Source organism: Pleurodeles waltl, chromosome 4_2 (genome assembly GCF_031143425.1).
Source record: "Pleurodeles waltl isolate 20211129_DDA chromosome 4_2, aPleWal1.hap1.20221129, whole genome shotgun sequence".
Lineage (NCBI taxonomy): Eukaryota > Metazoa > Chordata > Amphibia > Caudata > Salamandridae > Pleurodeles > Pleurodeles waltl.
The window spans coordinates 490,334,897-490,361,386 of NC_090443.1; the positions used below are offsets into that span (position 1 = coordinate 490,334,897).

At 43.8% G+C, this 26,490-nt stretch overlaps 1 protein-coding gene across 15 annotated transcripts in view; it reads right to left on the minus strand.

Annotated features, from left to right (window-relative positions):
- Positions 1 to 949: 949 nt before the first annotated feature.
- The window catches only part of ELAVL3 (ELAV like RNA binding protein 3), a 91,098-nt gene continuing 65,557 nt past the window's right edge, over positions 950 to 26,490 (minus strand). For 2 of the 15 annotated variants that reach the window (XM_069231895.1, XM_069231892.1), the window contains exons 4-7: positions 20,512 to 20,665; positions 19,936 to 20,161; positions 13,414 to 13,452; positions 2,881 to 4,775 (exon numbers count right to left, since the gene is read on the minus strand). In XM_069231895.1, coding sequence (XP_069087996.1) covers positions 4,448 to 4,775; positions 13,414 to 13,452; positions 19,936 to 20,161; positions 20,512 to 20,665 — 747 coding nt within the window. In that variant the 3' untranslated portion in view covers positions 2,881 to 4,447. Of the gene's footprint in view, positions 4,797 to 13,413; positions 13,453 to 19,935; positions 20,162 to 20,511; positions 20,666 to 26,490 lie in introns of all 15 variants that reach the window. The other 13 variants (XM_069231888.1, XM_069231890.1, XM_069231887.1 and 10 more) reach the window with 9 other exon arrangements.

Genomic DNA, 26,490 nt, shown 5'->3' on the forward strand with positions numbered 1-26,490 from the left:
ATTTTGAGGAATACTGCAGAAACCCCAGTTGTCCTTCTTTGGGAATGCCAGTGCTTTTGTTGTGATGTAAGGTTGACCATTGGCTTTAGCTTTTTCTTGTTGCTCTGAATTAAAAATGTTTTACAAATGAAAATGTTTCCCTTCCTGACCCACAGTTCACCTTCTCTCAATTTTGTAAACTTGGGAGACATGAAGATGCTGAGTAGTTTGCATGTTTTCATTGTTAGATATTGTATTTAAAAAAGTCACTTCCACGGAAATGAACAGCAAAACCGTAAATTGTTTGAAAGGCTATAGGTATTCGGCATTAATGTAACATCATTTTGCCTGTTTGATGAAAGGTTGGTGAACTGTGTGCGCTACTGCGTCTACATACCGGGTTTCATATGTCCATGCCCCTGTTTGGAACTGATCCGTCTCGGCCTGCACTTGCAACTGACTTTTCAAATGAAACTGTACGGCAAGGTCATATTTTACTTGTCCTCTTTCCTTTTCTTATTTTCCGTCGTGATATTGTGATTTATTTTTAGGTTTTGATAAGTAAACCCATTGATCCATATGAAAAAAATATTTTGATCTTTTTGCTCTCCAAAGAAAAATGCAATTAATCTAAAAGTTTTTGTTTTAAAAAAAGAAGAAACTTGGTAAATAAACACATTCCGGAGAAAGTAATTGAGGCGACTAAAACAATCCCGGATGTTTCCTTAATCTGTTAGTTGTTTGTTTTAATCCTTATAAAGACTTTTGACAAATTAAGAATATGCATACACGACGGGGAAAAAACAACCTCTGATCTTTTCAACTGCAAAGTGACTCAATCGGCCAAAATATTTTCTTCTACATTTTTTTGTCAAGTTCAAGAATCAAGTAAAAATTCTCAACAAGGTCATTTTCCTTTTTTATAAAAATAGATTTTTTTGTTCAGGCTCTTTTTTTTGTAATTTTTTTTGATTTCACATCAAAGAGAAGACCCTCTTTGGCAAAGTTCTTTGTTTACGAAAGTAGGAATTGCAGATCTAAAGAGGAATCTGCCTGTCTCCTCATTTCTTCTCATGTAAAAACAACTCTACACCTTTCTAAATCTTACAGTATGAAAACCCTTTTGGAGGCGGGTGCAATAGTAGGTTTTAAGCCCTCTGTTGCTATCATGCATGTTGGGGGTAGGTTAATATATATATATATATATATATATATATATATATATATATATATATATATATATATTTAATGGATTTCACTGGACCTGCTCTCCGCATATTGTTTTGGAGTCACCTATGTTATGTGTGGCTTGGGCAGCATACTGTTACATTTGATCACATTACCATGTGTGTTTTGTTTAGCATATGCATTTTCCAATCTAGACATGGTTACTCCAGTCCTTAGAGCTGTGGTAATCGTACTGTGATCTGCAGTGTGTTGTGTCCTTTGAAAACTCTGGGCCTTATTACGAACTTGGTGGAGGGGATACTTTGTCACAAACGTGCTGTTTACAGGTTCCATAGGATATAATGGAACTTGTAATAAGGTGGACGGGATATCCGTCACGTTTGTGATGGAGTATCCTAAGCGCCAAGGTCGTAATCAGGTCCTCTGTCTTTTTAAGTTTTGCAACATGTCACCAGTCAAATTCTGGACACCTTGTTGCAGGCTGAAATGTGTCACTGGCCACAAACGCTATCTGCTTGTTCCGGAAAGGCAGCCCTCTTGGTTTGGATTCTATGTTAATATTACCTTCTGGGTGTCCATGGTTAATGTCGGTATTACCATGTCGACTCTGGCACTTCTGTTAGTCAGCCATCTTGGTTGGAGTTCTACAGTTGACATGTTTACAAATATTGTTGTGCAGATGATGTATATTGCATGGTGTGTCAAATGGGACACACTACCACGTTGGCCTTTTTATGGTAACATGCACACCCAGTGGCCTGCGTAACATGTCACCCTTCTTAGTTATTTGTAAACTGTCACCCGCAAAGTATAGTATTTCATCTGAGTCGTGCAGTTGACATGCGAGAGGTGCCATAATCAGCACAAAGTAGAGCATGTTGCTGATAGGCAAAGAGAGGAGCTTGGGATTTTGGGTGCTGGAGTCTCTTATCATCTTAGTTTTCAAATAGACTTTCCGAGGAGCAAACTGGCACATTCACAAAATGTCAACTCAAGACCATTGGAGTCCAGTTTCACTTATTCACAAGATGTAGTATTGGCACTGCATTTGGATGCCTTTGTAGACTTGCCCAATACAAGACAAGTGTGGCATTTTGTTTTTACTAATTCCGTGCTATCATTCTGTTTGGGGCTCTTGTTGGCTAAAAATGGGATCCAGGATGTTACATCCAAGTGCCTCTGTCATGTAGTTCCACTACTCAAGAGCCATCATATTGGTGGGTTGAAATGGTTTTTGAAAGATGATGCCTGCACACTAATGGGTGTTTTAAGGAGGTTAGATTTAAAGACCACATAGGCGTCAAATTCCACCAATAATCTGATAAATTCTGGTGCTTTTGTGTAAGCACGTTAGAAGGTCTGCAAATTTGTTAAGAACTATCCAACAGTTTAGGATATTGGACTGAAGTTTGGTATCAGGCAAACAAATCGAAAAAGATGCGGAAATTCTATGCATTTCTGTGCGCCATAAAAAAGTGTAACAAACACGGAATGATGGAAATAGATTGTCTCCCAATATTTACATTATAAAAGATAAATTTGCCTCTGGGGATTCACCTACCTCCACCATTCCTTCTACATACTGCAGTTACGCCATTCACTTAAAGGATGGGGTGCAGTTCTGTGTAGTGCATTCATTATAACTAAGTCTCAACCCACATGCTAGCTTGCTGGGATTCGTTGTGAACATGGCCCATGATGCTTTTTCTTTTTGGTTATTGTGAGCAGGAGGTCTCTGATTTCTGGCACTCTCTCATGTAAAGAGAAGAGGGTCTTGCAAAATGCACTCTCCTTCACTGAAATTATCTTTTCTTTCCAGAATCAGACTCCCTGGACCCTTATCCTCTACAGAGAGTCTTTTTTTTTATTGCTCCTGATGTTTTTTTATCCAAATGACAGGTTTGTAGGCAAACTCCCGTACACCATCATGCTAGGTTCGTACTGGTCTTAGGTTGTTGATTGCTGAATCTGGACAGAAGCTCAAACCAGTTAGGACTGCCACCCTGATCTCCTGAGCAGCGGGGCTCTCATTGCCAACTACTACTGCTTACCCTTCATAGAGAAATCTTATTTTTAGTTTGAATATTACAATTGCACATTTTTAACCACCTTTCAAGACCACAAAATTAAAAAAATGTAGTCAGTTTTCCCGGAGTGTAGCTATATTCATATATATAAAAAGACAAACAATATAGATGAGGACGATTTAAGTTCCTACTTGTTCCCCTTTAAGAAGAAGGGGCACAAAAGATGCCCCCACTCTTTCCTCCATGTGTTTTTCTTAAAAAACGTGCATAACTTTCTCATCAGTCTGAGAAATCCTCTTAAAGCGGAGGTCCACAGAGACATGATATGCTCATGCGGGGCTCTACCCAATTCATCTCAAAGGTAGAACCCGCCCATCTCTCCTTCACCCTCCTAGTTTTGATACACTGCAGGTCGCCTTGAGGAAAAATGTATTCTGAAAAGTTACATATCTTAAATCCTTGTACTTCTTCAATGATTGGCCGTTACCAACCTGGCCAAAGAAAATCAATTTGTGAAGATTGTTGGTAGGGAATTTCATTTATTTTTTCCTCCTCAGCCTGAAAAGCCTTGTCTCTCATAGTTTACAAAATGTTTATATATTTTTGCCTCTCTGATGTATAAATATATAGTCCTGTTTATGTGTTAACAACAAAGCTCCTCACAATGTCTCTCTGTCTTGCATCATTGTGAGGATTGGAGCCAAAAAGAAATCGAGATGCTCCAACATACCCACTTAAAAATGCTTCTTATCGGGCTTCATCAAGCCACCTACCCGAGCGCTATGTTGCACATATAATCCAGGCTGAAAATGGAGCCAAGGAGAAAAAGTCTTTAGGTAAAGGGGAAAAATACCAGAGCAGCTCTTTTCAAAAAAACTTTTCTGAGGTGCCTCAGAGGCAGATTTATATATCATGTGCTCTGTGTGCCACAGATTATAACTTATTTGCTCTTTAGGAAAAGATTAGGCCTGGATGATAAATATAGGCACGATATATATATATAAAGATAAATAGACTTCTTGGGATGCATTACCTTAACACTGGCATAGAATAAGAAAAAAGTAGTGTTTCAATATTATTTGATCATTTTGCTCCTAATTGGCCAGGCCTTATGCATATATTTTTTTTTAACTGTGAGTTATGCAATAATAAAAACAATAGTAAGGGACTGTCCACATGTTTTTCCTTTGTTTCTCAGCCCTCCCCACCAGGCTTTCATTTTAGCCCTCCCCCCGCCCTCTTGCGAGTGCCTTTCATGCCTTGTGTTGCTTGCTGGTCTTGAATGACACCTGCAGGACCCGGTCGCCCAGCCGGTAGCCATTCAGGCTAGCGATAGCCATGGCGGCCTCATCGTAGTTGGTCATAGTGACAAAACCAAAGCCTTTGCACTTATTGGTGGTGAAGTCGCGGATCACCTTGACGTTGGTGACTGCACCAAAGGGCCCGAACAGCTGCCACAAAACGCTCTCGTCGGCCTCAGGTGACAGGTTGTAGACGAAGATACACCAGCCAGCTGTAGATGCCCCCGTCAGGTTGACGCCGGCCAGGCTGGTCATGCTGTCGATTGTGATGGGCGAGAACCTGGTGATCAAGGAGAGAGGACTACTTTGGATGTGATGCTGAAATTCAACAACTTGGAAACTTGCAAGTCAAACAGATACTAGGAGCCCCCATGCCTGAGACATTACACTGTCCCACTCCTGAATTGTTCCCGCCCCTCCATGATAGTTAATCTATTTTCTTAATGAACGTTAAGCATAGCCAAATAGTCCAAAAATCAAACACCTCTAATAAGTAATAGAATCACTTAATTACATGTGAAGATTCCGGTCCCTTTTAGTTCTGGTGCTCAGTTGAAAAGGAATGGTTGTGTGTTCAGAGAAACCGATGTTTGTCCGTGCTCCCTTAAAAAAGAAATGCCTCGGAAAGTCTTTTTTGCCATAAAGGCAATAAATAAAGACAACACATCTACTTTTGTATTTTTTTGAAGTTTCGTAAACACAGTATTGTTTTCCTTCTGTTTCCAATGATCAATCATTTGTGAGTGTCATTGGGAGCGCCCATGCTGGATTGTCAGGGAATGTAGCCTTTAACAGACAATCATTTGTTTTATATCGTTGGAGTTGTAATTTGCAGTGAGTGCTATGTGCCTTTATGAGCAAGTTTCATTTTCACGTCTTTACTAGCTGTGGCCCTCCCTACATCAGTTTTTGAAAGAATGCGTCTTTGTCAAAGCCAAATGTCTTTCACACTTTAGTTCTGCATTCTTATTGGCTGATGAGTTATATTTTACCCAATATGAGATGCAGTGTTTTTATCCATAGTTATTTTCATTTACTAGACTACATTTCAATCTATCTTCTGAGTGTTACAGTGATGTGAAAGTGGGGCCACGCCTCTCACAAATGTCATTTTTTATTTAAAAGAATATATATCCTTGTCTCAAATCGTGTGGTAGCCACAAGTAGTTAGACTATTCAGGACAGATCTCTTTTCTACCTCTTCGAGTGCCAGTACCAGTATGTTACAGATATCCTGTGCTAGCAAACATCTTAAATGGTTCTTAGTTTCTAAAGGAGTACACCAGTATTTTACTGATAGTCCCCTGTTGATCATAGATGTCAGCGTTTGTACCCCACTGTCATCCGCTGTTACAGCAGTGCCCTGCATTATTGTTGGTGTTTGCTTTATTTGTTGGGTCTCTTATAACACAGACAGTGCTCAGAAACAGAGCACTCTTAAAAGCACTGTGCGCTATGGGGTTTTCCAATACAACCAACCTCATAAAATTCAACCAGTTTTCAACATTCGTACACACGTGACCTTATGATGTTGTACCCCCTCCCCCGTACAAACTCCTCTGAAAGTACCACTACATTAATAGGTGCTTGTATCCAGTATGATGGTTGGCGTGGGTTAACTCTGTGTTCCTGTCATGAGTGCCGGCAGTGGAGTATGGCTTACAATGTAAAGAGAGGTTGATGTTTCAGCTGTAGTACTTCTTGGTAACTCCGATCACTCCGCACAAGCGTACACACAAACTTTGCATGCTGGGATGGGTAGATTCCGATTTCACAGTAGTTTTATAGAAGTATTTATGCTCTCGGATACCAAGTGTTGTTGATTGGACATCTATGACTGGGGAAAACTTGGCAGCTATACTAAAGAATGGTCTCTGCCATAAGCATGGGTCTGTGTAACTGCTGAGCAATTGTTACAGCAAACCAGAGAACTGAAGTTGTCAGTGTGAGCAGCTCATTCAGTCCTCAGCTTGCAAGGTATCCACACCCAGTCTAGAGACCTCGCCGTCTCATTCAGAGATTTCTAACTGTTCCATGTCAGGAGCGAGATGCACTTCAAATATCTCAAGTGGGTCCCAGTTCAGAAATCTCGAGCTTTCCAGTGTCAGAAGTCCTGAGGTCTCAGTCTGTCCCATGTCAGATGTGTCGCTCACCGATCCAGATATCTCAGGCATCCTCTGTCAGATGTCAGTATCTCAATCCCTCCATCCAGAAACATTTGAGCAGATGGAGGCAAGGCATAGGCACCGCCTTGTTTAAGTATTAAGTATAATTACCATGTACAATCATTGAAGCTATGCTTCAGAAAAAAGGACTTGGAGCTGCAACAATGTAAGAAAAGCACCAAACGTGTGTGCAGAGAGGCCACGGGTGAGAACCCGTCATGATATGCTCAACCAGCAAGGTAGTCCTGGCCAGGTTTTATCAATAGCAGTGCAGCCTCATCATGAACTGGTGAGGAATCAGCAAAAACAGCCTTTGTTCACTGCACCCAGGCACCCCTAGCTCTTGATGCTCAAACAATTAGATCATTTGAACTTTTAGAACTCTGGTTTTGGTATGAATCGTGAAGCTATTTGTTACGGTTTTTATGTAACTGAACAATAAAATCAATCAGTCATTTGAACATTTGATATATTTGAAGAAATCTGGCACCTTGGGGAGACTTGTAGCTGTTTAACACAGCACATACCAAGACTATTATATACAAGTTAGGAAAGATATAGGGAAAGAAGAGTGACAGTAACCCTTTCTACAAATATGTGAAGAAATGAGTAAACGAGATGGAGGTCTCTTTTAAGTAGAGTGTGTGGCCTTTCCCCTAGAAGCCGTGGCTGTGGCTTTAGCACATTCCCAACATTTTGGAATTGAAGGATGCCTGCAACGTGTCAGGCACAGCAGTGACTGGGAGGATGAATGCGTAGTTGATGAGACACTTAGAACATCGTGAGATGAGACAAGGAATGACGCCAAGAGAAGCATCCGTGTGAAATCCCAGAGAGATCAGTGTCCCAAGTATAGGGATGAATACGTTCACACTTGAGGCAAAGCAGTCCGTCAGTTGAATGCGACTGACTTCTCAGGAGATTGATGAGCTGAGTGAAACAAAGCCTCTGCGGTTTTTAGAAAAGGGGAGCACTGCTTTAACAGGTATGGAATTCTGCACACCTTGTATTCCACTATTGAGTCGCTAATTATATCGACAGTGTTGGAGAAACGATTATGGAGAAAACAATTTGAAATTAGAGTTGGCTCTTAAAAAGGCAATAAACAATGTTTTCCGGTCCTACTTAGCAACGCCAGATCACCACAAGACCCAACATCAGTTCTGCGCACTAATTTGGCTTGAAGAAGGAAATAATGTATCAGTTGAGAGGTTTCTGACTGCAACAGGTTCAGGCAGCAATGAGCTAGAATGAAGAGCTTCGTAGGAAAAACACAGGCAGATCACTAGGCAGTTCATTTTCCTCTTGGTGAGTATAAACAGAGATGGTCCCTGTGTTCCTTACATTTTGGGATGGAATGGTGAGAAGAGATGTTTCCACCTCGGTAATGTTCTGTTTATACAATTGCAATCCCTCGAAGAGGAAACTATGAAACGCAGGAGAGAGACTGGGAATCGCCGGATGACGAACAGAAGCCATGAGTTAAGAAGAAAACAGACACGCAAGAACTGAAGCAAACAGAGACAGCACCTTAACCTGTGACAGAAATCAGCTGAGGCCTGGTTATACAGTAAAGATGCACAAGATAGAAGAATGGGAAGGTGAGCACAGATCCCTGCAGATTAACAACCAGTGATCACAAACATTTAGGCAACATGGGCGACAAGTCTGTAGATGGGCTTAGGTAAGGCACTGTTCAAACCTCGCAGGGGGACTGCAAGCAGGAGGTAAAGGTTCAGATCCCATGATGGGTGAGCCTCGCTATCATCATTTTATGGCTGTGGCAAGTTTGCTCTAAATCCACAAAAGGTGAAAAGAAGATTTAAGGTGTGCAAAACCCCTAGATCACAGTAGTTTGAGGAATATTACCGGAGCTGGAAAGAAGTCAACAAGGCTTAGGTTTGAAGCAGCAAGCTGGCATATGGCTTGTTTACTGATGGAAGATAGTCCACACAGAAACTGTAGTGTACGTAAAATGCTTTTAACAATGTGTAGACTCTGCATTTAAAAAAATGAAGATGCAGTTATCTGTGATACAGCTTTTTGATGGGGAGGTAGTACCGCAGCATCATGGGAGCACCTGGCCACCGCTTCAATATTGCCATATGGATGCTGGATGACACTAGCATGACTGTGACACAGGCCTGCAGCTGTGGTCGTTCTGTGTGACTGCTAGGGAACACTGCTTCATCATGAAGGCAACAGGGCTGAATCTGTGTTAATGCTGTGTGACTTCAGAGTGGCACAGCATGGTGGGAGAAAGTGGGGTTGCATCTGTAATGCAGGTGTGTGACCGCTAAGTGACACAGCTGCACCCTGAATGGCACCAGGCTGCATCTGCGATATACTGTGCCCCTGCTGGGTGATTCAACCGCACCATGGTGGTCACAGGGCGGTGTCTCTGGTAGTGATGTGTGACTGCTAGCTACCATGGCGGTTTAGAGGTGAATCCCTTGTACTGTTGTGCGACAGCTAGCAGACACCTCGTTGTCATGGGTAGAAAAGCGAAGTAAGGAATGGTTGTTTAATACAGTTATTGGCTGGTGTGAGCAGGCTCCAGTGGGTGATTTGATTTCCCATCACAAGCCATCTTCAAACATCTGCTGGTGTGGTCTCCTGTTTTAGCATATGTACTTCACTGTGGAGCCTTTGCAGCAATCAAGACTTTCCTTTCTGTCGGGACAGTTGCTCGGAAATACAAAGCACTTATTGTAATGCTGAAAGACTTAGAAATATTGAAAAATAGCTAGTCCAAAAACCTTCAGGACATGGCTAGAAATCAAAGAAACCATTCGGTCTTTCCTCTTGATTCAAGAAGCACTGATTAGACCAAAACTAGTGATCCAGCCTTTAATTTCTATCTGTAGACTCTACTACACCCTGTGCAATCACTTGGGTAGGGGGAGTGGGCTTCCTCAACTTGACTTACTGACTGAAGGGAGTGGATCAGGTATATCATTGCAATATGTCTGGCCCTAAGTAGAGATGGGGCTCAAATTTCTCCCATATTTCAGAACTATTTACAACCAAGTGTTGACCATTTGTGTCAATAATTTAGCTTACTCTCCAAGAACAAGTCTTTCACCAGTATTAGAACCGCATCGTCATCTATGTAGTCATCGCTAGACTTACACCTGGCTTGATTCGTTTGCACCTGCCGTCAATCAGTGGTTTACTCCCATTGACAAAGTTATACATAGGCGGCAAACTCAAATATGTACTCTACCAGTAAATAGTTTTCATTGTATAAGTATCTACTCGCTAGTTAATTCGAACAAACCTCAATACTGCTGTCCTACCCCTCTGATTTTTGATGTGTCTGTTAAAGAAGCAAAGGGTGATCAGCAAAATGAACAGAACTAGATTCACAAGAAATGTGTGCAGGTGTATTAAGCAAACTGAAGAAGGGCTGATCTTAAGTTTAGATTGTTTTGTAAGGGGCTCAGCGAGGGCACTGGGGGTTGGATGAGGCAGGTAAATATGCGAAATGCAATAAGGCCCCTGAAAACTTTGGCGAGTCATTGCACCTGAGAGCCAAAAAGGCCTAGACCCTGCATTCTCTTTTGCCATATTAGAAAAGAACCATGTTTGCAGCATGCAGCCAGCCCTAGCGGATGGCACTTTGTTTTTGACTCTCAGTTGCCCTGTTGAGGTGGCATGTTCCAGTTTGGGACAAGAGCTGAATGGCTAATTGTCCCTTACTGACGTTCATCCAGCACACTATGGAAGTTTTTCAGCGAAATGCCTTATAACGTGCTTCCAGTATCCCACAGATTCCCGCGGCAGTCAGGGCAGTTTAGAGCGCACAATTTAAAGGCCAAACTCTGCTTGGAGTGATTAAACCACCACGGGTGAAGATATAATGTATGTGAAATCCTGGGTAAGGAGTGGGGAAATAAAACTAGCAAGTGGGAAGACCTCATTATAATTGCTAAATTCGTCATACGATCACTGATGATTTCCTAAACCTTTGAGGAATTTTATTTTCTGTGTGCAGGATTAGGATTTTTTGCACCAGTACCAGAAGTTTGTCACGAGTCCCACAAATTCTTCATCAATTTTGTCATCAGCCTCACAGTTTAATCTCCTGAGTAATGAATCCTCTTTTTTTGCCAATCTCTCTTAATTTTCTTCTGACGCTCTTCCACAACTCCTACCCCCATTTGTCCTTTCTGTGTTGGTATTTCATTGTACGAGGAAATGCCACATGTGAAAGTGGGTGCTCATACAGGACCTCTTCTAATGGTAGCTTTGACATTTGAGCCCAATATCAAATCACGGGTTCAAGGTAAATTGCAGTTAGTGACTGGATTTTCTTTCAGTTGTCTAGGCAGTCATAAATGAGCACAGAGGGGACTACCGCACACTGAAACCAATCACAAGGATCATTATCACATATTGTTCCCAATTACATCGGGGGAAAACTCCGGATCTGGTGCAAAAATCAAATTGATACTGTGCAGTTACATCAATTCACCTGGGTATTTTTTAAGCAGATTTTTGCCTACTCGCCTGTAATGGGTCAATTGTTCTAATTTTATGCTGTTAAAGCACTGGCTCTTGAGTTTTACCTGATGTTTTTTTCAAAAGACTATTGGCATTCCTGACCTACTTAGACTGTCATTACGAGGGGCCTATAAATTCTGATGGGCCTGATAATGGCAGTTACTGGGCCCAGTGGTATCACAAGCTTTTGTTTTTTGCACAGGGATTTTTGCTACTGATAGCACCCAACAGCTCCGTGTGAAAGCCTTGGGAAAATGCAGAATTCAGCAAGGAACCCCTAATTTCTACATGTAATTCATCAGAAACTTGCAATCGCTGTGAATTCTGCACCCGTGGAATTATCAGGACCCCGGTACAGTAATTCTGGGGATGAGAAATAATGAAGAATTGTTTTCAGGACACTCATAATCAAGGCCTTGAAGTGGTATTTATTGTCATTTTGCGCTCTCAGATACACAAAATGTCCCGCACCTGCAACCCCTGGAATGTTGGAAAACAAGGCATAGCTAGATTTAGAAATCACCACAGACAAGGTTGGGGGGGGAGGGGTTTACAGATGCTGAGAGAGGGGCGATAATTAGCTCCCTCACGGTGACACAAAGAGGAGGCACTGAGAGACAAACACCAAAGCAAGACAAAAGCAACCCAAAGTAAGGAGACAACACCTTAAAACTAGAAATGAAGCGCAAACAGAATGAAGGCACAGAAAGACCTACACTTGCCCAGAAAAGAGAAAAAATAAAGACCCAGCTAAGAGAAAGTCCTCTTTACTCGGTTCAAAGGAAAATAAATAAAAGAGAGTTAGTGGAAAATGGGGAAAAACGAAGGAGAAGGACTAAAATTTAACAGCACTAACCAGTAATCCTAGCAGTCGTTTCGAGGTTGTTTGGTGAAGAGTGTGGAGTGAATGTTAACTGGTCAGATTGCATTTTTACAGAAGTAGGGGTGTGATGGGGGAATGGGAGTGCAGTTTAGGACAGGAAGTGTGTCCCCTGAAAATAACACCCTAATCTTATCATACATCTCAGTCCCCACACGATGAACCCGCCCCACATAGTTCAGCTAAGGTACCTTTTGCGTATTGTTCTGCACCCCTTCACTCCCGCCAAATTCCTTTTGCAGTAAGGAAAGTCCCACACAGGTGTACCAGTGCACTCCACTCCTGATCTGTGGTACCTTCGAGTCTTCTACAATGGGGCCCATACTATGCTGCCAATGGACCTCAACCTGTACCTGTAGCGTCTTCTGCTAGTCTAACACTGGCACCCACTCACAACTCAGCTGATGCACTTCAGTCATGACCTGCTGCTCCCCTGTGGGTCCAGAACTAGGGCCCACACAAAGCTTTGTCAGGGCCCCTCATTCCTGGCCTGCTGCCCCCTCTTACTTTAGAACTGAGACCCACGCCTAGCTCAGTTGATTCACTTCAGTCGTGACCTGCTACTCCCCTGTGGGTCCAGAACTGGGACCCACACAAAGCTTTGTCAGGGCCCCTCATTTCTGGCCTGCAGAACCCTCTTACTTTAGAACTGAGACCCACGCCCAGCTCATCTGATTCACTTCGACCCTGACCTGCAGCACCCCTTTCGCACTCCATTACCAGGAGCCATACACAGCTCCACCACCAGGACCCATCAGACCTGCTCTGCCCAGGAGCTTCGACTCCAGTAATAAAGCCCCAGGCTGCTCTGCTAGTGTACCTCGGCCTGAAGTGCAGCTGTCACTGCAGTGTTAGTGGTGAGACTCGCTCCCAGCTCAGCCAGTGTGCTTCAGGCGTGACCTGCCGCTGCCCTTGGTGTTACAATACCACAGTCAGCCGTAGGCTAACGGAAGTATAAATTCGCTCTGGAGTATGCTGTCTTTTTAAGCCCTCAAATTAATTCTCTCTAATCACCCCCATTACAGTGCCTGCCTTCATCATCATGGACAAGGCTGCTACGTGCCCCATCTTCCATGCTCCTTTGTACCAAAGTTGCTGGTGCTGTGTGTCAACGTGGCCCTGGTTAGCAAGGATAGTGTGAAAAGTGCCAGAAAGCAGGGGGAGCCTCAGCAGCCTATCCAGTGCCTCAGCAGCCTGTCCAGTGCACCAGTATGGGACGTGTGTGTGTGCGCGTGTGTGTGCTTGTGCGCATTTGAGGAAGAACAGATTGCGGAACAGTGGTCAGACAGCTGTTGGGATTACAGATTAACCAGGCTGTTAAATTCTAGTCCATAAAAAGCGTCTACGTGGGCCGGGGTGGTATTTACCTCTTGACGCCGTAAGCCACGTTTAACAAATTGTCCAGCCTGTGGAAGGAAAAGGGAAACGAGAGGAACCCACTGTTAGTAGAAGAAGTCAGGTAGAGATGGTTGGAGGAGAGCTTGAGGCAAGGGTAGATAGACTGTGACTGGTAGCAATTGGTGCCCAGATGTATCTGGTTTAGAAGCACTCAATGAAGGCCATGGCCACGAATCCACGTTCATGGTGCATTGGTAAACATTCACGTGCCATGGACGTGAATCCATGTGCGCGCCAAAGTACATTATTACCCTTGGGTGACACGAACATCATTCCACCTATGTAGCATGGCTATCAGTCACCCCCTTGCTTAGGACGTGAAAGTACAAAGGTGTTGTATACTTGTTTTCACATGCATGCGTATGAATTTACCCAAATGCCTCGCGCAAATCCATAGGCACGCCAAGGTCAAAAATCGATATTCATGGTACAGGAATGAACTCACTCACAAGCAATCCATGTAAACTAATTTCACTTCCTCTTATAGGATGGCATGTAGCTGCAATGGACATCACTGTGCCTTGTGTAGGAGTCCCCTTCCTTTTTAACAGACATGAGACCACATGGGTGTCGCAGATATGTTTCAGATGAATGTCATGAGTATGCAACTACCCAAATGCTCCTTAGCAAATAGACATGATTGCCATAGATGTGAATCAGCATGCACACCACAGACATCCATGGACATGCATAAATGAGTCAAGGCCATGTGTATGCAGTGCACATGAATCAAGACCGTTTGCCCACCACAAACAGGGGTCTCTGTGGATGAAGTGAATATGAGTATATGTGCATGCGAGAGCCCTAAATCTCTTGTGCATAAATCTACAACCACGACACAAACATAAATGTGTGCCTGTCCCACAGATGTCTGCATACCACAAACAGAATTCCAAATCAACGATTTAAGTAGACGCCTGGTAAAAACCACAGAAATGAATCAGTGCTGTGCATGCCACAGACATATGTCAAAGATGTGAATTCTGACTGTTTTAATTCAAAACATATGCATTTCCATTTTACAAAATTATCACAGGAGCATTTATATCAAGTGTATGCCATAGAGATGAATTCAGGCCAAGTGCATCTAAGCTACTTGCATGCCATAGGCACAGATCTCAGTTACACATGCAGGGATGCAAATCTAAAACGTGTAACCTGTGCTCAATCAAAGCATCTGCCTGACACAGACATTAATCCTTGTCATGAGCATCTTAGCCATGTGAATCAGTGTTACAAAAATTGAAAGCATATTGTAGCCACATGCAGTTGATGCACACAAATCCACCCCAAGCGTTCCCCAGGTTTGTATATCTCACAACCGTTAATCCATGCCATGTACCTCCAAGCCACGAGGATGCTAGAGTTATACATCCTCAAAGTGAGCTTCTTAGCCAGGAAAACGAACACATCCAACGTGAAGGTTTTGTTTAAACGCAAACATGACTCTTAAGCACCATGAATGTCACCAATACAAATCCACTCTGCGTACAGTGAACCATATACATAGCAGGACAGGAATTCCCACCGCACACTTTGAAGCTGCATACGTACCGCAGGCATAGTTTCAACCAAGCAGCACCATATAGAGACACGCACATCCCAGCCACATGCATACCATGCAATCTGCAATACATGTACCTAAGCCACCTTTGCCAGAGACACTTCTCATACAAACACGCAATATGTAGATGTTTGGACACAAGTTCGTGTAACATGCATGCTATGGGCATAAATCCACACTGCATAGCGATGTGGGAATTGTGGCTGATGAAATGCGTGATTTATGTTGTATTTGCAATAGCTGCTCCTAGAGGAGAGATGTAGGATATATTTGAACGTATAAAGAAATAAAATACAATGTACGAGACTGTTGTTTGATGTGTGAGTGTCTGCACTTTCAAAAGTGTCATTGTGTGTGAGTATTATGGAGTATGATTTTGAGAATGCTGCATTGTGTCTCTTGCAAAGGGTGCACACACCCCAACACAAGCCTGGGGATTGACTAGGTAGGGTCATGTAGGAACTGGGAGCCTCTCATGCTGTAAGGGTGCTGTGTGGACTGTGGGTCTGGGCATGTGTGCAGGATGGAGCGGGGGACTTCTCTCATCCTGTACCAGTGTTGGGTATGGGCTGTGGGCCTTAGGTCTATACTTGTATTATTTGTGGACAGTGAGTTTCACTTCCTCCTGAAGGTGAATCCTTCGTTTGCATCTAGCCTCTCGGTGTGTATGTGTCAGCTATCAGCAGCAGGTCACTTAGAGTGTAGTGGTGTTAGGGCTGGACAAGAGTGTATGCTGCTCTGTAATTGCGACAGGTCTGGACTGTGGATTTCTCATTCTATAATTATGTATGGTCTGGAGAGGGTGTCTTTTGGTCTGTTAGGGTGGCAGTGCTGGACAGTGAATCCCTCAAGCTGTACTGCAGTCGTAGCTGTTCCCCGAGTCTATACTGGTGCTAGGGCTTAACAGTGGCAGGGTCTCAGTCTGTAATGGTGTCAAGTCAGGGCAGAGAGTCTTTTGGTCGCGATGGTATCGGTGATGCACAGCGAGTCCTTCAGGGGTAATGTTGTCGGGTCTGAACTGTGACTCTTTCAGAATGTAGTTGTGACAGGGATTACCTCCCTTTGTACTGATGTTAAGGTATATAAATTGGTCCCTCCCTGCATGCTATGCCTATAATCTCCACAGTCTGTGCTGGCATTGGACATGGAAGGGCGTCCCTCTGTCTCTACTGGTATCACGCAGGCAGGTGATTCCCTTGTTCTGAACAGCACAATGTGGAGGTGTTTAGGATCCAGTTAAACAACCCCAACAGGAACACTACACCCACATTCATCATGGCCTCCCTTGTTACATTTCCCTCTCCTACCCAGGACCTTGCACAACATGGCTTTGGGACCCAAATATGTAATGTAATTAATACAAATAGGCAAACATAGGAGAACCTGACATGAAACTTAAGGTTTTTGAGAATTTTGCCAGGCACTTATTGCGCTGTTTGGTACTTCATAAGCGAGGCCTGTACTGGTGCTCAGCCGATTGCCAGAATAGATTGCTGTGGTTGTACTTTACTCTGTACCACCTTGTGTTGGTCTTTCTCGCCTTCATGGGTAGTCATTAAAATGTAATAGCCTTGTCTGTTTGCCAGATTCAAAAGCAGTTTTCTGATATTTAATATCGTAAACGCGTTTTGTAAAAAAAAAAAACACCGACATTTTAAAACGCTAAGACATTTTGCAAGCCTATCTGCAGACTGTATTGATCCAGTTTCAATGAACCTAAAATGTGACAAGAGCAAAACCAGTCGAATGTGGTCACATAAATGAAATAAGGAAATAGGGACATTTAGGCAGGAACACAACAGATCGAAAATGTGACACTGCATCTTTAAGCCAGGATCTCCTGTATCTCATTATGCCTCGTAGTTGTAGTCTTTTCAGTACTTTTATTCCAGATCGGGTAAAAATGATCCCTGTGTAGTGGGCTCTGTCTTTCTGACTGGAAAATCAATTTAGAATCTTTTTTCCTTTTTTGACAAACACTGAACTTCGGCAGGGGTTTAGGAATACCTTTTCTTTCGGACCTAAATGCTTTTCTTTAGTTTTTTAACATGTTCTCCTCAGTGGAATGGCTTTAGTTTCATGTGAAGTACCAATTCTGCAGAAGAAGGAAGAGAAAGGCTGCAGTGCCGTATGTGGGGTTTAATTCCAAATTGTTGAAGACTTTGATTTTTTTTTTCAAACATGCCCATTAGGACTCTCACGGACTGAGAGAACCTCCTGGATAAGGGGACGATGTCAGATTATTAAGCCATCAGACACATGATGGGTAAATGTGCTGGGAAGGAACTCTGTTAACGTTAAACCACCGTGCGTCTGGGGGACCCACAAGGGGGGCCATCACGGAGAGAAACAATTCTGCTCTATCCAATTCCAAAAGCTGTGGAGACCCTCGATATTTAGAAAAGGCATGCCACGATCTGCAAGCCATTGAAGACTGAGATAATGGTGAGAACCTTACAACGTCAAAGAAACCATCACCTTAAAGATACTGAACACCATCAACATCGTAGCTGAAACTGTGTTCCTTGTAGACATTCTTGTTGAGAGAAACTAGGTTCACGGCGTTTAGAAGGACGGGATACATCCTCCTTATTAATGACATTAATAATTAGATGGGGGACTATTCTGACTTTGTGAACACACATGTATATTGATACTAGTAGGGTATATATTATAGGAATTCGTGTGATGGAAGAGACGTTTAAATCACAGAAAACCTTTTGTAAATATTTGTGTAATAATGAGCAAGTAGGAACCAGCTGTTTGCTGTTGTTAATACTTTGGTGAAATCCAGAGTGTGCCATATAGTATGATTGACCTAGTTGTCCATTTTCCGGTGTACACAAACATGGACTCAAGTGAAAAGATTGATTTGATATGCTCTAAGATAAGAATTGGACACTAAGTTTACTGATCCCTGCCCTTCAGTCACCTCTGCACTGGCTCTTGTGCTTTATTATGCAGAAAGGACTAAACAGTTACCAGTGGAGAAGTTACATGAAGCCCTTGTGCTCTGTCCCTCATTCACCACCCATGTGTGCTGCAGGGCTTGTGCAAGGCCAGCAGATATGTAACAGCCATCAACATCATATGTGTGTCAGCTGTTGACATATAAAAGGGAGTAAAGGGAAGGGCAGGGTCGAATTGGCCTGTAGGACAATCTGAAAACGCCATACAGGGCAGTATATGTTTTTTTTCTGCTGTTTGTGGACCTGTTTTGTGGCTTGGTGGGCTGGTTTTCACTGTTACCTGAATATTACCACAATCATTGCCTGCAGCAGGCACAAATGCATGCAGTCTCCCATGCTTTTCACAACACCTTATAAGTATGCCTTTACAAGTTCAAAACTACTCTTATTTGCGCAATGTGGTCCATTTTAAATGTTTAGCTATCTGATTCACTGAGAAGGGTCACTTTTATTTTGGCTATTGGCCTGATTTCTGTTCCAACCCGACTCTGGATAGGGACATCGCAAGGCAAGGCATCCTGTTTCCAAACTGGAGCCCGAGCCTAAGTCAGTCAGGGTTGAAGACGGATTGCATGCATAGTCGGCCACTCGTCTGCAGCCTGTTGATAGCACCCTTTGTTGCATGTGCCAGCAGCCACATTTTCCACTCCTCCCTGCTCTCTTCCAACTCCAGATGATCAATAAGCCAGTGGGAATGGCTTAAAAGGATGCCTGCCGCATCCAATAGCCATAGTGGTCTCAATGATCTCTGGCGTATCCTCTCATAATAAGCTGACACATTTCTCCTACCTCACCAGAGCTGGAAGTCAGAGTGGCAGGGCTCAAGCTATGCTATGAAGCCATATGTAAATACTTCTGAGCCTCCTGCCCCACCACTAATGATGATGTAGAACAGAAATGGTAGTTTTCATGATGGAAAATATTAAATGAAATTTTCTCAGTACTGCCTGCAGATAGGTTCACAATATTTATTGACATAAAGAAATTGTGTTTTGAAATGAAAAAGATATATTTTATACTGCAAAAACTTCCCTGAATCCTGCACATCTGTGGGACTATTCTATGCTTATGACTTCAATGAAGATTCCCTTCTGATTACAAGTAATGTTTCCCTCCTGTACACCTAGCTTTGACTCTTCTTGTGGTGGACCCGATGATGGCCCTACCTCCTGCACATCCTGTGTTGGATCTCCCTCCAGTGCCCTATGCTTTGGTTCTTGTTTCAGTGCCCCTGTGTTGTTTATTATTCTAGTGCTCCCTATGGTGGATCTCCTTGTGGTGCCACAAGTTCATTTTCCTTTCACTGGGACATGCGGTTTCTCCTTCTGGTGACCCCTTTCTTATAGTGCTCCTTGTGTTGGCTTACTCCCTACTGTCTCATGTCTTGGCTCAGCATCTTGCAATGGTTTGCTCTCCAACCCACTTCCCTTGTGTTGGCACTCCACTTTTTGCCCCTAGGGTTGGTACTCCCTCTGCCCCACCCATGTGTCAGCTCTCCCTGGATTTTCCCTTTGTCTGTCTTTCAGTGCTCCCTTGGGTTGGCTCTTCCTACCTGCCGTCTAGATTTGCTCTTCAGGTGGTGCATACTAGATTTGCTCTTCCTTCCATTCCCACTTGGTTGGCATTGTCTCTGGAGATCCTTGAGATGGCCCTTCTTTTATCTGGCACTCCCTTCATATATCCCCATGGGGTTGGCTGCCCTATTGGTTGATGCTTTTTTCTACACCCACTGACCTTGCTCTCCCTTGTACACAATCTGGTTTGGCCTATCTTTTAATTATCTTTCTTTACTATTCCCCCTAGATGGGCTCTCACTTTGACTTACTCTCCCTTCAGGGACCCCTATGCTTAGCTACACATATAGAATGATCCACGCTCCCCACTCCACCCAGTTCACTTTCTCATGGGTTGGGTTTCCCTGCGGTTGCCCCGGGGCATGCCCTATTCCAGGTACTCACCTAAATCTCTGTGTCTGATGGTGCAGAGGGCCGGTGTAACGCCTTGCTGTGGTCTGGTAAAGGTGGGTGAGCAGCGCCTGCCCTGTCTTTTGGCTCGGGTTGTTTGCAAACTTAACAGTGATTGGCTCACTGGCACCAAGGGGCTTTTGTCCATTCAAGCCTTTGATAGCCTCTTCGGCTTCTATGCGTTTGTCGAAGCGGATGAAGCCAACACCTCGGGAAACACCTGCATGGAAAGGAAAACAGCACTTAAATTCTGGCATGGAGAGTTTTAGAAACAAGATCAATGTGCTGCCTTTAGGAGAGGAGGGGAGAGCTGGATGCTCAGGCCATAGCTGGTGTGCACTAGCAAAGCTCTGTGTGGGTCCTGGTACAAGAACAGCAGAAGTGCTGAATACAGTTCAGATATAGAGACAGATTTCATGTGGTTCCCAGCACTGGAATATCATGCTGCAGTGCCAGGCAATACTGAGGTGCACTGGCTCAGCTGTGATTATGACGAGCTAATGGTGCATTCCCAGTTCTGTAAAAGTCCCCTATGGTGCAGCAGCACTCCCTGCTGGCACTGGCACACACCTGTAACTTGGTCCACCAGGATGCGGGAGGTGATGATTCTGCCATACTGAGAGAACAGCTGCTCCATGTCTTTCTGGCTCATGGGTTTAGGCAGCCCACTCACGTACAGGTTGGCATCTCGGATAGAGGCAGAGCTTGGCCGAGCGTAGGACACCTGAGGAGTAGAAGAAAGGTAGGGCTTAGAAAGGGCCCAGCAGGCCTCCCAACTTGGTAAATACGTTTTTATCATTACATGCTATCTCTCTGTATGCCCTTAGACGATATCAAACCACACCCTGTGCACATGGTTAACTGTATGGCTCTCATTTTTATTTATATCTGGGTTCCATGTTCTCTCTAACTTCCTCACTGGCCTCCATTTCTCCAGTCCCCCAAAGAAAGGCAAGATTGAATCTCATTGCCTTCTACATTAAAAGAGTAAAATAAAAGCTACCCTATCACATACCAGCTATGGCCTATTGTACCCATTGCCCAGGCATCATGAACATATGTCAAAGTCTGACAGAGTATACCAAACTTGCAACAATAGTAAAAGAGAGAGGAGACGAAGAATTGAGGAGGAGGTGTGTGCCATTTTAAAGAAACATGCAGCGCGAACACTTTAGTTCTCCAGCATTTCATATTTTCTAATACCAGGCACTTTAGTCTGCTCTTTGTTGAATGGAAGAGTCTACATACAGAACTACAAAGAAAACAAGAGTCTTTACCCCCATGCGGTTCCCAAGTTACCACTTCAAATGGTTGTGCCATAAGAAAGCTCAGTATGGCATAGTTGCCAATTACCATATGCTAAATGAATGGGTTCATTGTGGAGCTGTAGGGAAGCCTCACAAAGCTTAGGTCTTCATTCTAATGCCAACTCATGGTCTTTGCAATTCTTGTGGCTTTAGGCTTTCAGACAGGAAATTCAAACATTCCTTACTATACACCTGTAATGCTGAGGTGTGTTCTTTTATTGGCGACTACATGGAATTTGTATGAAAGTTGGTGTCCCTCACCTACAATTGCACAGTGAAAAGGTGGTCTCTGAATCGACGATAGATCACCACTAAGTTGGTGGTCCCCTTATAGCTAGGCAATGGTTCCCTCGCCCAGCTAGAGCCCGGAAACCATTAGGTAAGCACTAAAGCCGGCACACTAGTGGTCCTCAGCTGACAATATGAACAGGGACAATTCTGGAAGTAAAAGATGCTACAAAAAATAACACTGCTTTTCTGCCGTTGCAGCTCTATTTTATCTTAATCCACTGGGACAGGGAGCTAATACAGGTTAATTAGTGTCAGAATGGGAACATTCTGCCTTGTGCTCCATGGCGAAGTCTACCCTCATCAGAGTTACTTTGGTTCCTCACCTTTCAATATTTTAGGGGCTTGTGGTCAATGTGAACAATCACAAATTAGTAGGAAAATATCAGTTTGAAAGCCCACGCAATGGTGTAACACACTTTGTCAGTTGTGAACAGTTTTGACACCATGGTAGCAATTAGCAGCTGATGGAGGCCAGTGGATACTCTTGACCTTTTATGTTGAGTTGGTCCATTTGGCTTCAAATCCTGGTTAGATATGTCTGTAATACTACTGTAAATGTTGACTAAATTCAGGCATCTTCCACTCATTATGAGCTAATTGCCACTTGTCTCAGTGTTGAACCTTTCAGCCATCGAGCCATCCTGATGGCCACAGTGTACCACAAAGATGTGGTACTATATACATAGGCCCAGATTTAAGAGAGCCTAGCGTCACCTTAGTGTCATTTTTTGGAGCTAAGGTGGCCTTTTCGCTACCCCAAATTTACAAAGTGGCGCAATGCATGCATTGCGCCACTTTGTAACCCTTTGCGCAACATTATGCATGCACCATGTATGTAAAGGTGGTGTTCCCCCATTAGGGGAGCTGAAAAAATTATGCAAAGAAATCTAATAGATTTCTTTGCATCATTTTTTTTGGCACTTTTAACGCCTGCTCAGAGCAGGCGTTTAAAGGGGGCACACCATGTTTAGAATGGGCCCCTATGTACTGTTCAGGGTTAGCACCAAAATGTTGGCGCTAACCCTGGACAGTACATCAATAGCGTCAGAAATGTTGATGCTATTGCCCTCTACCCTGTGCCATGGTGCCCTGTATCTTAGATACGGCGCACACATGGTGGCGGTAGAGGGGTGCTAAGGGGGGGCAATGAAAGTGGCACCACTTTCCTTAAATCTGCCCAGTAGAGTCCTAAGACTGCCTCAACATAATCTTGCTGAAGGAGGATTGTCTAGTTGTGGCCTACAGAGGTGGTTTATCTTCACAAATGTTCAAGAAGATCAGACATACACAAGATGTGTTGTTCTCTTTTTCACTCTAATTCCAAATCACATTTCAGTCAGGATTTCAATCAATTTGCAAACCAAGATAACGTTACTGAAATTGGTGGATGATGCCCTACGTCTACTGAGCTCTGATGGTTTATGGTTTCTTTTACGATTCTCTATTGGACACCGTAAAGGACCTTACGAATAAGGGTAGGGCGCTACTGTACTTATTTGCTGCTTAACCTAGAAACCAATGGCACCAGATAAAAACTGGAACTTTCTTTAACACTACACTGCTCTTTCAAGGAGCACCACAGGGCTCAAGCCTCACACTTGCTCTTCCTAATCTTCACATTGAACTCTTCAAGACACTTCTCAGGAGTTCATGCAGTTTTTACTGCAGATATGCTGCCAATACCCTGCTTTACCTTTAAGTTTTCCCCTCTAAAGACATCTCAGTTAACAAAGACCATAAAGTGCATACGATGTTGGATTATCCAAAAATCTTCTGAAACGTAAAGCTGCAAAAACAGAATTTCTGTCAGGATCACCCCTCATAGCAACAGACCTTTCAGATCCAACCTGGGGCTCCCGGATGATCAACAAAGGCAAACCTTTATGAATGAATGTTGTCAATCTGTAGGATTTATTCCTGACCAAATCCTTAATCTTCCTGGTCTCATTATGGAGCTACCAATAAATGCACTTTTTCAACTGAAACTAAGATGATAATGCAAATTCTTTAACACTGAGTTGGACTTCAAAATTGGAAGACAGTCTCTATTCCTTTCTAGGCTAGACTACAGAATGTTTCTTCTGATAGGGAGACCGAAAATCCTTCAGCCCACAACGCCCCTTCCCCTTTCATACTTGCAATGTGGCCCTCTGTATGGTGACAAGGCTAGCCACAGGGAGCAAAGGATTTCACCACTGTGCTGCTATTGCCATCACACTACTGCTGCTTCCGACTCAAGTAAGAGGTTCTATAAACAGGCATCTCTTACATCTAGGATTACCCCACGATCTTTCTGAAATCTGACAGACACCTCACCGTACCCGACTTTAAGCACCTGTAACCAACTATTCACCTGAAAATACATTTATTAGTAGGGGTGTAACACCCCAAACACCCTCCTTCAGAAGCTATGCCCCTGCTTACCAGGGAGGGGTCTTTGCATAAATTAGACCCACTTCTAATGTTACCTGGCATGGTACAAACTCACAGTTAGTGCAGCTAGAGATATAACTGGTTTAGCAAGGTTTCTTAGAAACGTAGCTCCTGGAAAACCAATTTTTCAAGTGAGCTGACCTGATTGTAGTTTAGCTTCCTGCTTCCAGGGCTAAGCGTTTGCCACCTCAGCAGCACATCCAGATCAAATTATACTGTAGGAACTAAGCTTAAACAACACACCCATGTACACTTAAACAGACATGACATTGAAGCCACAGGCTGTGCAATGATGCCTTGAAATATAAAAACCACTTAAGGCCGGCCAATAGACAACTGTACGCATGAGCTGGATGAAAAAAACGTAAATGTCCTCCCTGACCCAAATCCATTCACATAATGTTTCACTCAGATCCGTATCGCATATCACCATCCTCTATGTAATATAAACCACAATTAACCAATGCGTTGATCTAAGCCATGCGTGCAGGGCCACAATCCAATACAACTCACCTCTAAACACAACAAAACACAACACACCAATACTATACCAACAGACCTCTTTGACTCTGGTCAACAAGAATCCCTGGGGGGTAAAAGGTGTCTAAAATCTCGAAGCACTTGGGCACCATACAGATGCTGTTAACGCACTATACAGGTGCAGGTAACGTAGCATCCCACTATAGAGGCAAGGCTCCATCGGCTTTAAGCACAGAAATTGGGTATGCGTGTACCAAGGGTACCATGGGCCCTGATGCACCCAAGGGAGCTGGGAGACGCAGCAGGCGGCAGAAGCCAGTGACTTGGGAGCCTCTCTGGGGCCAGCTGAACTCGCCTGACATCCTGGCTTGAGAAAATCAACTTAGAATATGGCGGCTCTGATCTGTGCCCGGGTCACCGTCCGCACGTGCGGTCTTCTGTAACAGCATCTAGCGACAATAGAATTCAAGTCCTGCAGTATCCGGGCACATCACATGCAGCAAGGCGCCCTCCTCCCCTTCCATTCTCCTGCATCCGCCCCTGCGCCGAGCTCTGCAGAGCCACGGTGATTAATGACCGCTGTGGTGTGAGCAGAGCAGGTGCACAGACCCGAGGGGCTGTCTTCAAAAGGGGTGCATGACAATCTTTCAGCAGCAGTCACCAGGGGCACAGCTTGCTCATTAAGATTAGGGCGGCGTGAGCTTCAGATTCCCCAACAATCTCGCTGGCATATCATGGTAAACTACATTATCTGAGAAACAGGACATGAGGGGGGTTAAAGGGGCGGTGGAAAGGGAGACAGCAGTGTGGATTGTTTGCGGTACTTGTACCCAACTGTTTACTAGATAATACATTTAGCAGGGTGTGTGACATCCCAAACATGCCCCCCCCAGCTACGCCCCTGGCAGTCAGCCCTACCATTCCAATACCGTACACCTCACAGAGCTCGATAATGATACCTTCTGCCCTGTCGGCTACTCCATTGTTGGGGTATGTAAGCCCCTCTGTCATTGCACCTTATTACTGACTTGCAGCGCTCCCTGCTATTCCAGAATTGGGAGACATTCACGCTTGCTGATCTGCCAGACCACCTTAAGCTGACTTCAGTTTTGTTGTTTATAACGTGTAGTTGGGGCCGAGGAGGGTGCGTGTGTGTAATTTTCTTTTCGGCTTTGTTTTCGTACATTCTCTTCCTTGGTCCAGCTTTGCCTTTCCCGGAATACATCTGTGCTCTATATTTATTTTCCTGCACCCCCGGGGTCCCTGGAGTCCCCCCTCCCACTCCATCCTCTCGCTGCCATAGCAACTCGAGCATCATCCATCAGCCCTGGACCACATTTCAAGCTGGTTTCTGCGGTGGTGGCGGCTTTTTGGCCTATTTCTCAAGAAGCACCGACCCTTCTTTGTAGTCGAGAGTTTGGAGCACAGTAAAGAACGACAAGGGTCGTGTGCACATTCTGAAATGCGGACTAATGATTCCCCTCCCATACGTCTGCCCTATGAATCATGTTTTAGTTAATATAGGGTAGCTTCTGACAAATTGTTCCTATATTGTATTAGTAAAAGCAACTCCACATTTACATGAACATTTTTGTACCTCACAAAATCAGAGATAATTATAACACTTAGCACAAAACACACAAAAATAAACTAAACAACTGATGGATAGCTAAAAAAATCTGCTTATGAAACAAACCCCATTTTCTTACCGAGATTGAAACCTGTGACCTGCAGCTAACACATATTCCTCTAATGTGCAGACATTACCCTACTAAGATGCCATAGGAAGGTAAAGGTTGAAATCAAGCTATTCCACTCCTACCCCGTAGCAAGGACATTCCCCATCTGACCTAAATTTGAAAAATTGGTGACTGTGACCCACGTCACGCCACTACCCAGGGGCATTACCCAGCTGCTTTTATTATCTTGTTTGGGGCTATGTAAACTGAGATGTTTTCTTGGCACTGGTTATTTGTCATTGTTCCTTAGTGGTAGTCGGAAAAAATAGAAGTTTTTATTTTTTCTTGAACTGACAGAA